Source organism: Oenanthe melanoleuca, chromosome 27 (assembly GCF_029582105.1).
Source record: "Oenanthe melanoleuca isolate GR-GAL-2019-014 chromosome 27, OMel1.0, whole genome shotgun sequence".
Taxonomy (NCBI): domain Eukaryota; kingdom Metazoa; phylum Chordata; class Aves; order Passeriformes; family Muscicapidae; genus Oenanthe; species Oenanthe melanoleuca.
The window spans coordinates 3,151,837-3,169,791 of NC_079360.1; the positions used below are offsets into that span (position 1 = coordinate 3,151,837).

A 17,955-nucleotide genomic window follows, 5' to 3' on the forward strand; every position below is an offset into this window, starting at 1 on the left:
TCAGCTGGGTTTCCCGCACGGCTGTTCCCGGCAAGCGCCCCCCCCCGGCCCCCTGCACCGCCTCTGCCTAGCGAAGCCCTGCGGCGGGAGGCGGTGCCATCCGGGAATAGCCGGGGGGGCAGCCCCCTCGCCTCGCACGGTGACGCACCACGCTATGGCCACTCTGATTGGCTGTCGGAGGCCTGCCGGGGCGGGGCCGCGGGAGCACCGAGTCGCCATTGGCAGTAGGATGATGACGTCACGGCGGGGTGGGGCCGGGCCGCAGGAGGTCCGGTCCCTCGGCGCAGCCGGACGCGATCGCCGCCGTCACCGGGAGCCGCCGCCCCGCCCGCCGGGACCGCCGGTGAGCGCGGGAGGCGCGCGGGCGCTGCTTGTCACCGCGAGCCGGTGTCCCCCGGGCCGGTTTGGGGCCGGGGCGGGAGCGGGGCCGGCATAGCGGGAAATCTGGGTGGGGGGGGGCCTGTCCCGGCTCCCCCGTCACTGGAGGGCCGCGCCCCGGTGCGGAGCGGGGTCGATCTTCCGGCACAGGGCAGAGCCCGAACCGGTTTCTCGGAGGGCGAAAAGCGTCGGGACCGGCAGCGCCAGAGGAGGTGTGGCCCGCCCGGGTCCGGCCCGGGCTCGGCCGGGGCTGACACGGCTCCGGGGGTCCCGTGCGGAACGCGGCACGGGCTGCTGCGGCTTGTCCTGGCGCTGGTAGTGTTGAGCCAAGGCTGGAAGCCGAAAGGGTGGCCCGGGCGCACCGGGGCCGGCAGACCCGGCTGGGATTTGCGGAGCTGCGGGCTCAGTGCTGCCACTCGCCTCTTGGACGGCAGCAGCAGCTCGGGGCCTCCTGCCCGCACCGGGCCCTGCCCCGGTTCCTGTCCCGGGGGTGCTCGGTGTGACGAGTCGGGTTCTGCAGCCCGGGAGAAGGAGCCGCCCGAGAGCTCTGGCAGCGCTGCCCGCCGCTCCTGCCGCCCTGTGGCACCCGTGTGTGGGTGGCTCCTGTCCCCCGGGCCTGGGACACCCCCGCGTTCCCGTGGGAGGGACACAGCGCGGGACTGGCACTGCGGGTGGAGCTGGGAGGGCGGGCTGGCCTGCGCCCGCCCCCTGTGCACCTGCGGGGTCTGACCTGCCTGGTGTGCACGCTAGAATCCTGCTTCCACCCTGACGGTGATCGCTGTCACTGTCACTCCCCCAGTTTGCTGCTTCCCGTGCATTTGTTGGAGCTGCTGGAGCAGCACTGGCGGAGGACAGGAGGGGTGTGGGCTGGGTGTCACCTGCCCTGGGGTGGATAGTGACAGTGTCACTCGCAGTGGGAGTTCTGCTGGGATGGACCTTGGAGAGCTGTGATGAGGAACAGCAGGCCGTGCCTTGTGGGGGTGATTGGAACTCATGCTGTGGCTGTGAGGTTGCCCAGAGCCATCTCCCTCCTCCTGTTGCAAATCTCTGCATCACTGTTTTCCACCTCCAAGGCTGGCTTTGAAATTGCTCCAGAGGAGCAGAGCCAAATTCTTCTAGCAGCCTTTCCAAACTGGCCGCTGTGTCAAACAGTTTTCCTTCCATCAGGCTGCTGATGGCTGTGCAGAAGAGGAGGCAGTGAGGTGCCTGGTGCAGAGACTCTGTGAAGGGTTGTTGATGGCATCTGTCATGACCCTGTGATGGCACTGTGATGATGTGGCCTGTGCAACGCTGTCAGTGACTGAGCTTCATCCTACTCATGTCACTGCAGGGGATGTGGAGTCCCAGGGTCCTTCTAAGGCCTTTTCCAGTGACTCCTCCATACACGCTGCCCTTGGGCTCATTGCTTGTGGGGGCACACAGGTGTGCAGGGTGTTCCCAGGTGTGCCCCAGAGATGGAAAGGCAGACAGACAGCAGTTGCAGGGTTGCTTCCAGGGCAGCCCCGTTTTGAATGGAGTAGTTGCAGTGTGTAGAGCTGTCCCAGAGCCTGTGGGTGATAGTGTGCAGCTGGGCCTCTCTTGTGCTCTACCCTTGCAGGGAGATAAAGAAAGATGAACTTTAGCTCTTGAGCTACTTTTAGCAGCTCTGCTCTGAGCTCTGGACAGCATGTTTACCCCTGAGCTTGCATCATGCTGTGTTGGGTCCTGGTCATGTTGGCTGCTCTCTAGCTCCATTCCAGAGACGGAGGAGAGGCAAACCACAGAGATGGGCAAGCCCGGTGGAATCAGAAAGGTTCAACCCTCAGATCTTTAACCCAGGCAAGGGTGGCTGGCCAGGCAGAGGCTCCTATGTGGGCTTCCAGGACTGATGGGGTCAGAACTTCCCTGTCAGTGGTGGCTGCTGCTGTAAGGAGTGTCTTAGGCACCCTTTTCCTCCAGAGTGCCTTGTGTGGATGCCAGGAGGAGCTGGAGTTTAGTGCTGCAGGCTGGCTTGTCCTGCAGCTATTTGTGGCAGTGGGAAGTGGCTGAGTCCCATCCAAGTGCTGCTGCTGCGTGGCAGCCTGGGAGCTTTGCTCTTGGCTTTTTGGTGCTCTCAGATTGGGCTCTAGCACTGCTCTGAAATGCCGAGATTGTGGCTTTCAGGTGGAACATCTGCTTGGATGCTGGGTCCGGATGTGGCATCTGGTGCAGTTTCTGCAGCCTGGTGGGGAGGTCTGCCTGTGAGCCCCTTGGCACCAGGGCTGCCCAGCTAACTGCCTCCTGTGCCCTGCTGCCACAGCAGTGCCCTCAGAGCTGGAAACAGGGCTGTGGCAGGGGCTGGGCTGGGGCAGCAGCTGCTGCTGTTTCCGGAGGGGCTGGTGCAGCCCCCCCGCCCGCGGTGCGTGGCGCAATAGGAAGCGAGGCACTGAGCTCACGTCCAGGCGGGGCAGCCTCTGCGGGGCTGGGGGGCTTTCACTCTTGCCTGGCCTGTGCATTTGTTGGGTTTTCCCTCCAGCCTCCACCACTCATGCTGCAGGAGTGGCCTCCAGAACCGAGTGGAAGGGCTGGAGCCCTGCAGCTGCTGGGGCAGAGGGAGCATTCCCCGAGCTGCTGCAGCTGAGAACTGGCCACAGAGGGCTGAACCCCCTGTGGAATGGGGGCTCTGCTGTGCTGCCCCACACACAGCCCTGGCCCATGGCTCACAGCCCAGCCCTTGGCCTGCAGCATCACAGAACTTTTCACATCAGCCAGCTCCGACTCCAGGGCTGTAGGAGGACCTGTCTGCAGGACCTTGCATGTACACTGACTCTCTTCTTTTGTGTTCACTTGTTGCTCCATTGGAAGCAGATTTGGTTCATGTGGTCTTCTCTGAGGATTGCACCAGAGGGTTGTAGTTCAAGGTTAATGTTGCTGCTCCTGCCTTTGGGGCTGTTCAGTGCTGTGAAGTACTAAAAACTCCCATGTCAGTGCCAATGTCTGTCTCCTCCTGGTGCCTCAGCCCACAGAGAATGTTTTCACTTTCTTCACACCCAGACAGATGGGGAAAGAGTCCCTCAGGGGAGAGCAGGCTATGCAGTGATGCTGCACCACTCAGCACAGGGGCGTTTGGGAAAAGCAAACCACTTTCTGCAGGGAAGTGACTGCTGTTGTCATGTGGAGCTCTGCCTTCATTTGCCAGCACAGCTGGAGTTCCCTCGTTAGCGTCAGTTTGATTTCCATTGATACAAGTTGTGAACTTGAAAATTGCTCCTTCCTTGTTTCTGTAGTTTCCTGGCAGTCTCCGCCTTCCGCACTTACTGTAAGCTCCACAGCCACTTCCCTGCCTCCCGGCGGGGCTGACCAGGGCTGCCTTCGAGACCAAATTAAAACCTCATTCCTACCTGTTGCCAGCAACCAGCCTGCCTGTGCCAGCTGTCCTGGAGCTCTGTGCCCTGGCTGTCTCTGGCTCTGGCCAGTGAGAACCCTAAACCCTTTTCAGGGTGTTGCAGTAGTCACAGCTGGGTGCTGGCAGGAGGGCACTGGGAGCCAGCCCTGAGCCAGCTGTGCCCATCCCTCAGGTCTCCGGAGCCGGCCAGGATGGCGCAGTGGAACCAGCTGCAGCAGCTCGACACGCGGTACCTGGAGCAGCTCCACCAGCTCTACAGTGACAGCTTCCCCATGGAGCTCCGGCAGTTCCTGGCCCCGTGGATTGAGAGCCAGGACTGGTAAGGCCTTTTGGAATGTCAGTGAGGGGACTTTGCTCATCACCCACCTGCAGGGGCTCAAGAGGGCTGGAGGAGCTCTGTCACTTTCCCTGGGCCCCTGGTGTGGTGGGACTGCATGGAGTGGGGCATGGTGCACTGTGTTAGACCCTGGACCTGGAAAAGAGGTAACTCTGAAGCAGGAGGATGTCCCCATTTGGGGCTGGCTAACACTGACATCTGTTATAAAGGGGGCTGACACAGAGCACTGATCCCTGGATCCTGTCCATGAGCATGTGGGACATGCTCACAGACATCAGGTGCTGCTGTGCACTGTCTGCCTGGTCTCTGGTCTGCTTGACCAGATGGTGATTAGTCACAAGTTGGACTCGATCTTAGAGGTCTTTTCCTACCTAAATGATTCTGTAAGTTGCACAAGGGATGGTAGGTGTGAGCAGAGCCCCCCTGCATGGTTTCCTGCTTTGCCCTTTGCCCCGTGCACTCAGGGCTCTCTCTCCCCTGTACAGGGCATATGCTGCCAGCAAGGAGTCACACGCCACGCTGGTGTTCCACAACCTGCTGGGGGAGATTGACCAGCAGTACAGCCGCTTTCTGCAGGAGTCCAACGTCCTGTACCAGCACAACCTGCGCCGCATCAAGCAGTTCCTGCAGGTGAGGTGGGCAGTGCCGGCTTGGCAGGGCCGAGCGACCTGATGAGAGTCCTGGTAATTCTTGGCACAGCTCACCATCCACAGCCCTCAAGGATGTGGAGATCCTGGGGCTGTGCCTGCTGACCGTGGGGTGTTTTGGCCCTTTACAGAGCAGGTACCTAGAGAAGCCGATGGAAATAGCCCGCATCGTGGCTCGCTGCCTCTGGGAAGAGTCCCGGCTCCTGCAGACAGCTGCCACCGCAGCCCAGGTCAGTGGCCAGTATCCCAGGGCCTCCATCCTGAGTCTCGACAGCCAGAACACAGCCTGGGTGTTCTGGCTGTGTGTGGTGAGCTGGGTGCCCCCATCTCTCTTCTCCCTGACCCTGTGCTGCCCTGGAGCTGATGCTGAAGTGAACTGCCAGCTGCCAGTGTGTGTTAGGGATGGGCTGAAGACCCTGCAGAACCTCTTCAGGCTAGGAGGGAGCATCCACAGGTTATAACCCTGTGTTTATGCCCTTCTTTCCCCTCCGCAGCAAGGGGGACAGGCAACACATCCAACAGCAGCTGTGGTGACAGAGAAGCAGCAGATGCTGGAGCAGCACCTGCAGGATGTTAGGAAGAGGGTGCAGGTATGTGTCTGCCTGAGCACCTTCTGCTCTCCCCACCACGGTTTTTGAGTGCTTTGAATGAAATCACATCTCTTGCCTTGCAGGATCTGGAGCAGAAGATGAAAGTGGTGGAGAATCTCCAGGATGACTTTGATTTTAACTACAAGACTTTGAAAAGCCAAGGAGGTAATGACAGCTCATTAGCATTTGCAAACCACAGTGTGTTCCTGCAAGGAAACTTGCTGGAGAGGTATTCCAATCTCCACTCCCAGGGGCAATGTGCTCAGGCTCAGGGCATTTGCATGGCAATTGGAGAAACCTGGTCTTCTGTTTCTGCCACTTGTGCTACCCTTGAGGGAGTTGAACTGAGCTTTGCTGTAAGCACAGCAGTGGGATGGGGAGGGATTGGCCTCTGTGAGTGCAGGAGAGGCAGGGAGCTGCTTGGAGGCTGTGTCAGATTCCTGCTTGCCTGTAGAGTGCCTGCACTTTGCTGCGGGAGTGTTGTGTTGTTGTGGTGTTTGAGAAGGTGGGAAGAGTCCATGTGTGTGGCTGAAGCTTCTCACCTCTGCACAGATATGCAGGACCTGAATGGGAACAGCCAGTCAGTGACCAGGCAGAAGATGCAGCAGCTGGAGCAAATGCTGACAGCACTGGACCAGATGCGCAGGGTAAGTGGGGCAGCTGGACCTCCAGATTCCCCTGGGGGCAGATCACCTTCTTCAGGGTCAGATTTGGTAGTTCTTGCATGGCCAGAACCAGGAGCAGTGCAGCAAGCACAGCCCTGAGTGACTTCTTCCTTGCCTGTGAATGTGAAACTTGTGGGTCCGTGGGGGAAGTCACAGAGTGCTGAAGGTTCTGCTTCCTCTCTTGGCAGGGCATAGTGAGCGAGCTGGCTGGGCTGCTGTCAGCCATGGAATATGTGCAGAAGATGCTGGCAGATGAGGAACTGGCAGACTGGAAGAGACGGCAGCAGATTGCCTGCATTGGTGGCCCACCCAATATCTGCCTGGACCGGCTGGAGAACTGGTGAGAGCTGCTGGAGCTGTGTCAGTCCCCAGAGCAGTGCCACTCATACCCCTGCTGTGGAAATGAGCTCTTGGTCTCTGGAAATGTCCTGGCAAAATGGTTTCTGATGCTTGCACGTGTGAATGTAGTCTGCAGCTTAGACTGAGCCATGATGGTGAGCATGATGCTGGAAAGGTGTCTCACTGTCCCCAGATCCATGCCTGGGGGATTCTGAGGCTGCTGTAAAGTTTCTGGCCCTGGAGTCACTTGGGCATGTGCAAGTTTTGTTTGTAATGCATGTCCTAGAAAAATGGTCTGGGCTTGGAGCCACAGACACACTCAGTTCTTGACTGGTTTGGCATGGAGAGTGTGTTCTTGCCTGGGGAGAGAGGGCTCTGCAGGGTGGACAGTGCAGGATTGGCAGCCAGAGCTAATGCTGGTTCTCCCTGCTCCCCTAGGATAACCTCTCTCGCCGAATCACAGCTACAGACCCGGCAGCAGATCAAGAAGTTGGAAGAACTGCAGCAGAAAGTGTCCTATAAGGGTGACCCAATCGTCCAGCACCGGCCCATGCTGGAGGAGCGGATCGTGGAGCTGTTCAGGAACCTGATGAAAAGGTGCTGAAGGCAGGCAGCAGCCCCAGGCAGTGCCAGTCATGGCCATGGTGGAGGGTGGGCAGTGAGCTCTGACTGTGGTCTCTGTGCTGTTCCTGCAGTGCTTTTGTCGTGGAGAGGCAGCCCTGCATGCCCATGCACCCAGACCGGCCCCTGGTCATCAAGACAGGTGTGCAGTTCACCACCAAAGTCAGGTGGGTCACTCCCCTGCAGGTGAGGGAGGGGAGCTGGGCAGGGAGGGCAGCCTGGGATCACCCTCTGAAGATGCTGCTGCAGATGCAGCCCCCAGCTTACCTGGGGAGCACTGGTGCTGGGAAGGGATGGATCCCAGAGGATGATCCCAGTGGGCTGGAGTGCTGCCCACATGACTCAGTGCAGGGCTGGCTGGGGATCTGCCTTGTTCCTGGAGGCTGCTGGGTTCTGGTAAATCCCATTGCGGGGGTGGGAAGCATCAGCACATCCCTGGCCAGCTGCTGCTCAGCTGGGCCATGTTCCCTGCCAGCCTCCATGCAGGGAGGCTGCTCTGACACCAGGCTCTGCCTGGAGCTTCCTTGCTGTTTCCAGCTGTGCCTCCATGGCATCCTCTGGCTGGGAGTAGTATGGAAGGTGTTTGTTCAGAGCCTGGTGTGGGCAGTCAGCAGCCCAAACGAGCTCCTCAGGATGCTCAGGGCAGCATCAGCACCTCCCTGGTTCTAGGGACAGGTGCCAGGGCTAGCATGTCCCAGGCCAGTGTGAAGGTGTGCCCAGGGCTGCTGGAGGAGCTGGTCCATACTGCTGGCTGTGCCAGGTGCCCTGTGGAACAGGAGCAGTTTCTGTGCACAGGATGTTCATGCTCTGTGTCTGCTGACTCTTGCAGGTTGTTGGTCAAGTTTCCAGAGCTGAACTATCAGCTGAAAATCAAAGTCTGCATTGACAAGTGAGTCCTGTGCTTCACTTCTAGTGGCATTGGGTAGGCTCACTGGGATGGGACTGATTCCTGCTGCCCCTGGGCTCAATCTCCACAATGAGGGCCAGTGTGGCCCCCAGTTAAAGGGGTGGTGCAGGGAGGCACTGAGTCCTGAGGGTTCCCCCACTTGGGGGGAAGGCCTGTGGGGCTCACGGGACTTGTGCTGGGATGCAGCTAGCACAGCACACCAGCTTGTCTGCATCAGGGTAGGAAGGCCACTGCCATGACCTGGTGTCTCTTTTCCCCTTTTTTAGGGACTCTGGGGATGTTGCAGCACTTCGGGGGTAAGTGCACCATTTGTTTTGGTCCTTTTTTCTTGTTTCTGCTTTTATTCCTGGCAAATATTTTACCACACATTCACTCCAAGACAGTCCTGTCAGCCACACTCTTTCCTCTTCTCAGGTCCCGAAAGTTTAACATCCTGGGGACCAACACCAAGGTCATGAACATGGAGGAGTCGAACAATGGCAGCCTGTCAGCAGAGTTCAAGCACCTGGTGGGTACCACGAGCTGCTGGGCTGCTCCTGTAGGGCCCCGTGTCCTTGTGGTGCTGCTGCAGCCTGTCCCTCTCTCTGCAGACCCTGCGGGAGCAGCGGTGTGGGAACGGAGGCCGAGCCAACTGTGATGTGAGTGTTCCCTGGGAGGGGAGCTGGCGATGGACAGGGGCAGCTGAGCTGGGAGGGGATGCAGCAGCCCTGCCCTGAAGCTGGGATGGCACACTGGCAGCTTGCCAGGCCAGCCCTGAGTGGCTGTGCTGGGTCTGGTGGTCATGTGTTGGGCTGGGGGTGGGTGTCTTGTGGTGCTCATGGTGTCTCCTTCTGCCCCAGGCCTCGCTGATAGTCACTGAGGAGCTGCACCTCATCACTTTTGAGACAGAGGTGTATCACCAGGGGCTGAAGATAGACCTGGAGGTGAGGCATGGGTCACTGCCTTCCACTGCCACGGGCCTGGGTGGAGCCCTGGGAGTTGTCCCAACCCATAGTCACATCCTCTCTTTGCAGACCCACTCGCTGCCTGTGGTGGTCATCTCCAACATCTGCCAGATGCCCAATGCCTGGGCATCCATCCTGTGGTACAATATGCTGACCAACAACCCCAAGGTAGGGCAGGTGACAGGATGGGGGTGTCATGGTGAGAAAGGGAAATTGAGGCCAGGGAGCGAGGCTGAGGCAGTACCTGGCCCTGCTCCTGTCCTGTGTCCCACTCAGGGCTGTGTGTTCCCTTGTGCAGAACGTGAATTTCTTCACTAAGCCGCCCATTGGGACCTGGGACCAGGTGGCTGAGGTGCTGAGCTGGCAGTTCTCCTCCACCACCAAGCGCGGGCTCAGCATTGAGCAGCTGACCACGCTGGCAGAAAAACTGCTGGGTAAGTGCAGGGTGGCTGCATGTGTCCTGCCCATCCCTGCTGTCCCTGCAGTGATTCCCCACCTGTAAGTGTTATCCAAGACTGAGGTGCTGTTTTTGACCTGAGTGATTTTCAGTTGCTTGGTTTTCTCCCAAATGGTACAAACCCTGGAAAAGGTGTCTTTGAAAGGACAACTCTGTTTAAATGATTGTGTTCTTTTTTCCCTGTCAGGACCAGGTGTGAATTACTCTGGCTGTCAGATCACCTGGGCCAAGTTCTGCAAGGTAGAATTTCCTCTCTTCCCTGAGCACCTTCCCTTGGCTGTTCCTTTCTTCCAAGCTGTGCTAACAGCCTGTCTGCTTTTTCCTCAGGAGAACATGGCTGGCAAAGGCTTCTCTTTCTGGGTCTGGCTGGACAACATCATTGACTTGGTGAAGAAGTACATCCTGGCACTGTGGAATGAAGGGTGAGTGCCAGCCCAGAGCCTGTAGTTAGGCTGGACTTCGGAAGGGGTCCCACAAATTCCATCCTGATGGTGTGGGGTGCCTTGTCCATGTGCAGATGTGCTGTCCTGGGAAACTTTTTTTGCTGATTCAGAGTGCAAACTCACCTGGGAATCCATAAAAATGTCAGTAGCCAAACCGAGTTCTGCTGTTGAGCAGAGCTGGCAGGGCTTACATCCTGGAGGAGCTACTCCTGTGCCCTGACCCACATCTGTTGTTCTTGCTTCCTCCTGCCCAGGTACATCATGGGGTTCATCAGCAAGGAGCGGGAGCGAGCCATCCTGAGCACCAAGCCCCCAGGGACCTTTCTGCTGCGCTTCAGTGAGAGCAGCAAGGAAGGTGGCATCACCTTCACGTGGGTGGAGAAGGACATCAGTGGTACGAGCTCTACCTGGTACCTGGCTTGGCATTCCATGTTCCAGAGGGGGCTTGGATGCCCTGATAAGCACTTTTCCTTTGTCCAACAAAAGCTGTCTGCATGGGTTAACTTCTGAGCCTGGCCACCCTTTGCTGGTCTTTGCCCTCTGGGTGTGCTGTCCATGGGCACAGTTTTCTATAGCACTGAGCACAGTCAGGTCCCAGTCCTGCCCCATCGTCTGCTGTGTGCCTGGTAGGGCTAAACACAGATCCAGGCTCATCTGGGGTGTCTGAAGGCAGCCCTGCCTTTGTTCTGTGCCAAAATTCTCCTTCCTTGCACAGGGAAGACACAGATCCAGTCGGTGGAGCCTTACACCAAGCAGCAGCTGAACAACATGTCATTTGCGGAGATCATCATGGGCTACAAAATCATGGATGCCACCAACATCCTGGTGTCCCCCTTGGTGTACCTGTACCCTGACATCCCCAAGGAGGAGGCTTTTGGGAAGTACTGCCGCTCTGAGAGCCAGGAACACTCAGAAGCGACGGACTCAGGTAGTCGTTGGCTTTCTGTGGCTCCTTTGTCACAGGGAGGCTCTGGGGATAGCACTGGCTGTCACCAGCTAGGACCCTGTGCCATCCCTGGAGGGCACAGCCACGGTGTGGGACCAGCCATGGGTATGGTCAGAGGGTGGGCCCTGTCTGTGCTCTGGGGGGTGGAGAGAGATTCATCCTTGGGTGGCTGATGACAAAGCTCCCTCCTTGCAGGTGCAGCTCCGTACCTGAAGACCAAGTTCATCTGTGTCACCCCGTGAGTGTTCCTGGGGGTTGTCTGTTGGTGCTTGGGGGGATGTTTGTGTGCTCAGCCTTGCTTGAGGGAAAGGTTTCCTTCCTTTCTTTCCACCTCTGTCTGAGCTTTGCTTGGTTATTGTGGGGTTCCCAGCCTGGGGTGACGGTGGGGGCTGAGCCGGGCTCCGGCTGCTGCCCAAACCACAGCCCTGTTCTTCCCCTCCGGGGCCCCTTTCCTCTGGAGAGCCGTGCCCAGGGGCCCCTCAGCGGGTAGAGGGGGTGTCAGAGAGCTCTGGCCAGGCTCTGACTCGGGACCTTTCTGTGCTTCTCCTCCCTCGGACAGCACCTCCTTCAGCAACACCATCGACCTGCCCATGTCCCCGCGCACCCTGGACTCGCTGATGCAGTTCGGCAGCGGCGGCGAGGGCGCGGAGAGCGGCGCGGGCGGGCAGTTCGGTGAGTCGGGGGCGCTCCCGGGGGCCCCGGCCGCGGCCGCTCGTGCGCGGGGCCCGTAACCCTGCCTGTGTCTGCCCGCAGAGTCGCTGACCTTCGACATGGAGCTGACCCCCGAGTGCGCGTCCTCGCCCATGTGAGCCCTCCCCGGGCTGCCTGCCCACCTCCAGCGCGCTCCCGCGGATTTGTCCCGCTCGGCTGCGGCTGCTCCGGGCCTGCCCCTGGGAACAGCTGGGGGCAGAGTCCCTGCATGGGTCAGGGGCCTCACCTGACCCAACAGCAGCCCCTCTCTGGGGTGGTGCCACTCATCTCTGGGGGAGGGGGATGAACCTTTTTCTATTTCCTTCCATTACGGTTTTCTATTATTTTTGCTCATTCAAGTGCCTATTTGCCTCCAATTACAGCCACGGTTCCTGCAAACGCTTCCACGGCCCCGCTGCTGGAAGCTGCTGCCCTGACTGCCTGCACCCAAACCCACGAGACCCTACAGTCTGGAATTGCAGAGGGGATTGGCCATATGGCAGGGTCTGCCCTGCTGCTCCCAGCACCTCCTAGAGCTTGCAGGGTGCTGGAGTGAGTCCCATCTCTGCACCCACCTGGCCCTGGTTTTGGCCACGATGACCAGTACATGGCTCAGAGCTGCAGGTGGATGTATCCAGGTGCTCCCACCTCAGCCTGGGTTTGCTGGGAGCCCAGAGGTTTCAGAACTGTGCTTGTTCCGTCTTCAGGCACAGTGATTTGGCCAATGCCAGCAGCCTGGGCTCCTTTTGGGATGGCTGGTGTCCCTGAGGTAGGGCAGAGCTGCTACCCAGTAATGGCACCTGTGTGCAAAAAGCATTTGCAGTTGTGGCCCATTTTGGGATATGGGTGAAGCCACAGGGGCTACCCTGGCTTCCCTGTGGTCAGGCTGGTGCAGGGAGCACGGTCTTGCTTCCAGCACTGTGCTGAGTTAGACCAGTTGGACCCTGGGGAGCTGGGGAAACCAGCATGGCTGACAGTGGGGCACCTGGGCCATCCCTTTTTCTCTGGGTTCTGAGGGGCCAGGCATCGGGTCTGCAGCTTCTCGGGGGCTTTGTGTGGCGTTTCTTTTGGAGGTTGGTCCTCACACTTACAGTGGGAAGGGGCAGGAGTTGAAGGGAGCAGGTGGATGTGAGGAGAGGAACCTGCTGTGGGGCAGTGACATGGGTGTTGTGAAAGGCTGATGTCCTGACTTCTGGGGGGTAGGTGGTTGTGGTCCTGCATTTACCAGAATTGGGTGAGCTCTCCTGCCTTTGCCACGCAGTGGGCAAACAGACACAGATGAGCAGTGGAGGGGTGGGGGAGGCAGTCGGAGAGCTGCTCCCTCTGAATTGCATCACAGCTGGTGGGCAGGGAACCAGAGGGCAGGGAGAGAATCCCCATGGCTGTGGGGCCTGGGCAAGCCCCTCCAGGCTGTGTGGAATCAGGATGGGGGGCTCTGTGGCTGGACCTGAGGACGCTCAGGGGCGATGAGGGCCTTTCGCCCCTCTGCTCGCTCACCACAGCTGCCTCCAGCCGCAATCCCTGTAGCCCAGGGCAGCATTCAATACTGTAAAAAATTTTATTTTTTTGTATATTTTATTGCTGTATCTACAAGCTTTAACTTTCTCCAAAATAAAGGCCCTGAAGCGACGTGCTGTGGGGTGTGAGCTCGGCTGTGCCCGCGGCCCCCGCCTGACCCCACTCCGGGAACTGGGGCCTCCGTCAGCGAAACGTGGCCCCGGCGCCGCGGCTGCGGTTTGCTCGGCGCGGCGGCTCCGGCACTGCCGGCACCTGCCCGGCACGCGTGGGCAGCTGCCCTGAGCAGGGCTGCAGGGCCCACCCCGGGCCACGCGCCGTGCCCCAGCCCGGGGTTGCTTTCTCTCTGCCCCAGAGACGAGCCTGGGTCTCCTGCACTTGTGTGGAGGAAATGCCGGTGCCAGTGTGGGAGGACACGGCTGCGCTGGGGCCCTGCTCTGGCTGCTCTCAGCCCAGGGTATCTGGGGCTGCAGGGGGGCTGCTGTGAGTGCTGTGTCCTGGGGGGCCGTGGGCTCTGGGTGGAGGTTCCAGGCTCTGGATGGGTGTATGAGGCTGGGGGCACTGGCTGGTGACAGTGACATGCATTGCCCACAGAGCCCCAGTGGATCCCACCCCAGCACTTGCACCCCTAGCCCTCTGCAATACCAGCATCATTCCAGGGTTTGTGCTCTGGTGAGGCCAAGAGGGAGAGATTATTCCTCTGTCAGAGCAGGATTAGGGGGATTGTTCATGCAGGTCATGTGGAACTGGCTGTGCTGGATGGTTTGAGGCGCTGGAGGTGCCCTGGAGTCTTCTCTGCCCTCTGTGTGCCCTGGAGCATCCTGCTCAGGTCTGAGCTGACCATGTCCCTGCTTTGGGAACCAGCCCCACTCCAGGATCCCTCCATTTCACTGTCAAACCAAACCAGGGCTCTGCTCAGACCCCACATTCCTGCTCCCAAGGCAGCTTTGCCTGTCTCAGTGGTGCAGCCCAGGGTGCTGTGAGTGGGGGGCAGCTCACAAAGAAAATGAGGCCAGCTCTTTGGCAGGGACCCTCTTCTTCTGCCTTGGCAGGTACCAGCTCCCCTCTGGCAGCTACAGATGAAGTTGAGAACCCAGGACTGAGGAATTTTCTTATCCATCTTCAACTCCTGGGGTTGCCACAACCATGTGGTGTCAGGAACAGCAGATCAGGGGTTCCACATCTCCCTGGCCCCACTACCTCCCTGTCCTGCTCAGCCAGGGTCCAACCCTGAGTAATAGGGGCAAGGGGCCACTGCTCCCAGCTCAGTTCCTGCTGTCAGTGCTCTGGGAACTCCTGGAGCCTGATGTGCAGCAGGAGAAAGTGCTCAGGGAAGGTCCCTGGGCTGGGCTGATGAAACCACTGCAGCACCAGCAGGAACTGGGGCAAGGGCCACTTGCCAACATCCTGTCCCCCTCCCCTGCCCCAGTCTGCCCCACGGGGCTGCAGCCCTTGCTTTCTGCCTGTGCTGGGGCACGAGGTTGTTTGTGGCTCCAAAAGGAGGTCACGGGGTGGCTTTGCTCCTTGCCCAGGGCCACAGCACAGTGGGGAGGAGTGGGGACGGTGTCTGAGCCAAGCGTGCAAACGGATTAGGGGTTTCCAAATGCAGATAATCCGCTTGGGCTGCGGGCACTTGCGTGACGGGCGCAGGGCGGCCCCGTGGGGATGGGCAGCCACCTGCCAGGGCAGCCCTGCACTGGGACAGGCCAGAGCAGGCACTTGTGTGGGGTCCCACTGGCACCTGGGGTGTGTGAGCTGTGCAATACTGACATTTCCTTGGGATTAGAGAGGTCACATCATATCTGTGGCTCCAGCCCCATCCCCAGGGCCAAGCAACTGCATGAGCAGGGCTGCAGTGAGGGCTGGGAGGCAGAGACCCCCAGGACTCAGCTGCCACCTGCCCAAGGACTGGCCTGAGGGTCTCTTCTGCCCTCCCAGGTGCTGGGTAGGATCTGGGTAGGATCTTCCCCCAGCAACACATGCTGAGCTGCAGAGCACATGCCCCTGCTGCCCAAGCCAAGAGCCATCCCAATTCCTGCTTCCAGTGCTCAGAACACAACAGTCAAATATTGCATCACACTCAGATTAATACACAGCACAGCAGAGCCAAGCATTGGTGGCTTCCACTGCCACATGTGGCAGAGGTCAGACACAGAGCTCCAGCACAGTGTGATCTCCAAAAACACCACCTCCCTGCCATTCCAGAAGGACACAACCTGCCTGCTTCCCTACAGGTGTCCCATCCTGGCTCAGGATGCAGTGCTGGGCTGTGGGGGCAGCAGCAGCGAGGGCTCTGCTCACCCCGACAGGGGTGAAGGTGCAGCTCTGGACTGGGCTGACCTGTGTCAGCACAGTTTGTAGCAGGAGCTGCTGGGACTGAGCGGTTACTGTGGCAACCTGAGCTCTGCAAGGGAGAGCAGGGATGCAGGGAGAGGGCAGGGCTGCATGGGGATGTGCAGGGATGTCAGGATGCACCAACAGGGCTTGGGGGCCAAGTGCAGCCCCGGTCCATGTGCTCCTGGTGCCCCCAGCCAGCCCTGGCACTGGGGTGGGTATGAGATGATTGTGTCCTTGGGCCCAGCTGGGCTGTGGGTGCTGCAGGGCCCCCCGTGCCCCCTCAGGTGCAGAGATACTCACTAAGCTGATGAGGGGGATCTGGTGCCCTCTGCAGACCCAGTAGGTGTTTCAGTAGCAGAAACTGGATGTTCTTTCCTAGCTGGAGGAACTATGGAGGAAGCAGAGTCTTTGCCCAAGCAATGGCACTGCGTGGCTGCTGAGGCCAAGCGTTTGCTGAGCTGTTCCCAGCCATGTCCGAGTGGCTGGAAGCAGAGGTTTCCTGTGGAAATTCCCCCTTGGACAAAATGTCATTTCCGCTTTTTGCTGGAGCAGATCATCCCCTTCTACTGGCACTAGGCACCAGCAGGCTGAGCCTGTGCCAGTGACAAGCTTCTCTGGTGCCCCCACTTCCCCCTGCCCACGCTCCAAGTCGGGGGCTGGCCAGTCCTGGCAGGGTCTGTGCTGCTGCCCTGTCCCCTCAGCTGCTGGCCTCACTCTTCACAGGCTGCCTCTTGCACCAGCACCAGGGCTGGAACCCCACAGGGCCCATCCAGACTGGCTCTCCAGTGGGACCTTTGTGGGAAAGCGTGGATCTGTGACTAATATGGGGATTCATCTGTTTCACATTAGCTGGGCTGGATTATCACAACAGGGTTTTGTGGTCTCAGCACAGACCTGGGAGTGTGTGGGACACAAAGCAGGGATGGGATGGGGCTGGGCTCCCCCACGAGACGTCCTGCTTCCCAGTAAGCAGGAGGGAATGGAGCCGAGGCTGTGTCCTGCCCGCAGGTGACGTGGTTGGGTGTTTGTGCTTTGCCCAAGCCCAGCACCCTGCACATCCCGGGAGCAGCAGGGAGGATTGCAGAGTAGCCTCACATACAAGATGTGCCCGGAGGGCAGTAGCCAAAAGCGTCAGGACCTCTCCAGAGCCGCCTAAATAAATGTTTCCACTCCTGAGAAATAATTAAGACCCTTGATATGCCACTTAGAGAGGAAGGCTGTTCCGCCTGCACTCTTTGCGCTCCAGCTCCAAACACAGAGGCAATTTTCTCGGAAATCCATTACGAAGCTCCAGGCTCCCTCTGTCCCCGGAATGCGCGGCGTCATTCGGCATCCTGCTGAGCTCATGCGAGGTGACCGTGCGTCCGGCTGCGGCTCAGCCTGGGTAGCGCTCACCTTCCCAGCGGCTTCACGAGAATTTCTGAGGACCAAAGAGAGCCGGGACAGAGCTAGGGCTGCTCCGGGGAATCGCTGGGGTGGAGCTGGGCAGTTTCAGGGGCAGCCTCTCCATGGGTCACTGCTGCAGTCACTCTTCCTCTGTTCTTTTCCTCTGGAAAGGAAGAATTTCTCCTGGTAACATCCTCACCAGCCAGCTCAGAGTTTTCCTTGGGACCTGGTGAAAACAAATTGTGATTGAATTTTATTGGATTTCATTTACCCTTTCAGCATGGAGCACTCTCCACTTTTCTTTCCCATCACTAATTTATTTTTCCTTTTACCCCTTTCATACCAGAAAGGGAAGGGAGAAAGGAGGAAAGTGAGAGGGAACAGAGGGTGTTTTGTGTGTATCTTCCAGCTCTCCCAAGACATGTGGCTGTGCAGGTCTCTGGCACAGGAAGCACTGCATCCCCAGGATCCTGCAGATACCCCTGGATCTGTGGTGCCCAGAGAGAGCCCCAGCAGCCACAGACATTGTGTGTGACCTTGATTCTCTGGCCTGAGCAGCCAGTGCCCGCCTGGCTGACTGTGCCAATGGGTTATGTGGGCCAGGGATTGTGAAAGCTGCGTGTCTGCGTGATGCAACTCAGCAGAGCAAGAGCATCCCAGCCAAGCAGGGTGGGCAGGCACCAGGGCCCTGCGCTGCATTCTCTGTTCCTTTTCTTTTGTCTCACTGAATACAGACAGTGTGGGAGCTGTTGGCTTCACGTTGGGCTCCTGTCCCTGCTTGCTGGGGTCCCAGCTCACCTCTCTGTGAGGTCTGGAGTGCCCCAGGAGCACTGGGAACTGCAGCCAGGCTCTGCTGGCAGTGGCTCAGCAGCGATGTGTCAGCCTCTGTGCGTGAGATTCTCCCGAACGGGTGAGCGCAGGCAGCAAAACATTTGGTGGGAGCTGGAGGCTGTTCGGGCTGGAGTCGCTCATTCAGTCATTCACCAGGGCTGCTCCAGGCACAGAGTGGGGCTGGAAAGTTGGAAAGCACCGTTTTGTGGCTGGTGTTTGCATGGAGTAGGTGCTGGGCTGGTGCCTGCCCAGCCCACAGGTATTTATCTCTTGCAAGCGTGGAGCTGGATGAGGCAGTGAGGAGCCTGAGCTGGAGCCAGAGAACTTCAGTATAAGAGCAATAGATAAAAGCAGTAGAGAGGTGGGAACTTGGGGCTGTGCTCTGATACAGTGGCCAAGTGATTTGCAATTGCTGAATGCAAATTTGCAATTGCTGATGCATCAACTGTCTGAGAGCGATCCTGTTCCAGCGCTGGCACAAGGAGAGACGAGCCCCTCCTTCCTGGATTCCCACCAGGGTCACCTTCTCCCAGCGCAGAGCAGGAGAGGGACCTGCGT

General features: G+C 59.0%; 1 protein-coding gene across 2 annotated transcripts; it reads left to right on the forward strand.

Moving 5' to 3' along the window:
- Positions 1–226: 226 nt before the first annotated feature.
- On the forward strand, positions 227–12,957 carry STAT3 (signal transducer and activator of transcription 3). 2 transcript variants are annotated; one of them, XM_056511820.1, is made up of 24 exons: positions 227–343; positions 3,915–4,061; positions 4,565–4,709; positions 4,858–4,956; positions 5,221–5,316; positions 5,400–5,481; positions 5,869–5,963; positions 6,170–6,321; positions 6,759–6,917; positions 7,016–7,108; positions 7,771–7,830; positions 8,115–8,144; positions 8,263–8,356; positions 8,439–8,486; positions 8,688–8,771; positions 8,862–8,960; positions 9,091–9,226; positions 9,437–9,489; positions 9,577–9,671; positions 9,947–10,086; positions 10,408–10,623; positions 10,834–10,876; positions 11,198–11,310; positions 11,392–12,957. In XM_056511820.1, the coding sequence occupies exons 2-24, from the start codon at positions 3,934–3,936 to the stop codon at positions 11,445–11,447; spliced, it is 2,316 nt and encodes a 771-aa protein (XP_056367795.1). In that variant the 5' UTR covers positions 227–343; positions 3,915–3,933; the 3' UTR covers positions 11,448–12,957. The 2 variants fall into 2 exon arrangements, with proteins under 2 accessions (XP_056367795.1, XP_056367796.1); XM_056511821.1 differs by having other exon boundaries at positions 10,408–10,620.
- The last annotated feature ends 4,998 nt before the right edge of the window (positions 12,958–17,955 follow it).

Excerpts from the sequence above, each read along its gene's own strand:
- STAT3 (XM_056511820.1), top strand. The coding sequence starts at position 3,934 with ATGGCGCAGTGGAACCAGCTGCAGCAGCTCGACACGCGGTACCTGGAG. Across the intron at positions 6,322-6,758 it reads CTGGACCGGCTGGAGAACTG|GATAACCTCTCTCGCCGAAT; the intron begins GTGAGAGCTGCT and ends CTGCTCCCCTAG. Across the intron at positions 6,918-7,015 it reads TTCAGGAACCTGATGAAAAG|TGCTTTTGTCGTGGAGAGGC; the intron begins GTGCTGAAGGCA and ends CTGTTCCTGCAG.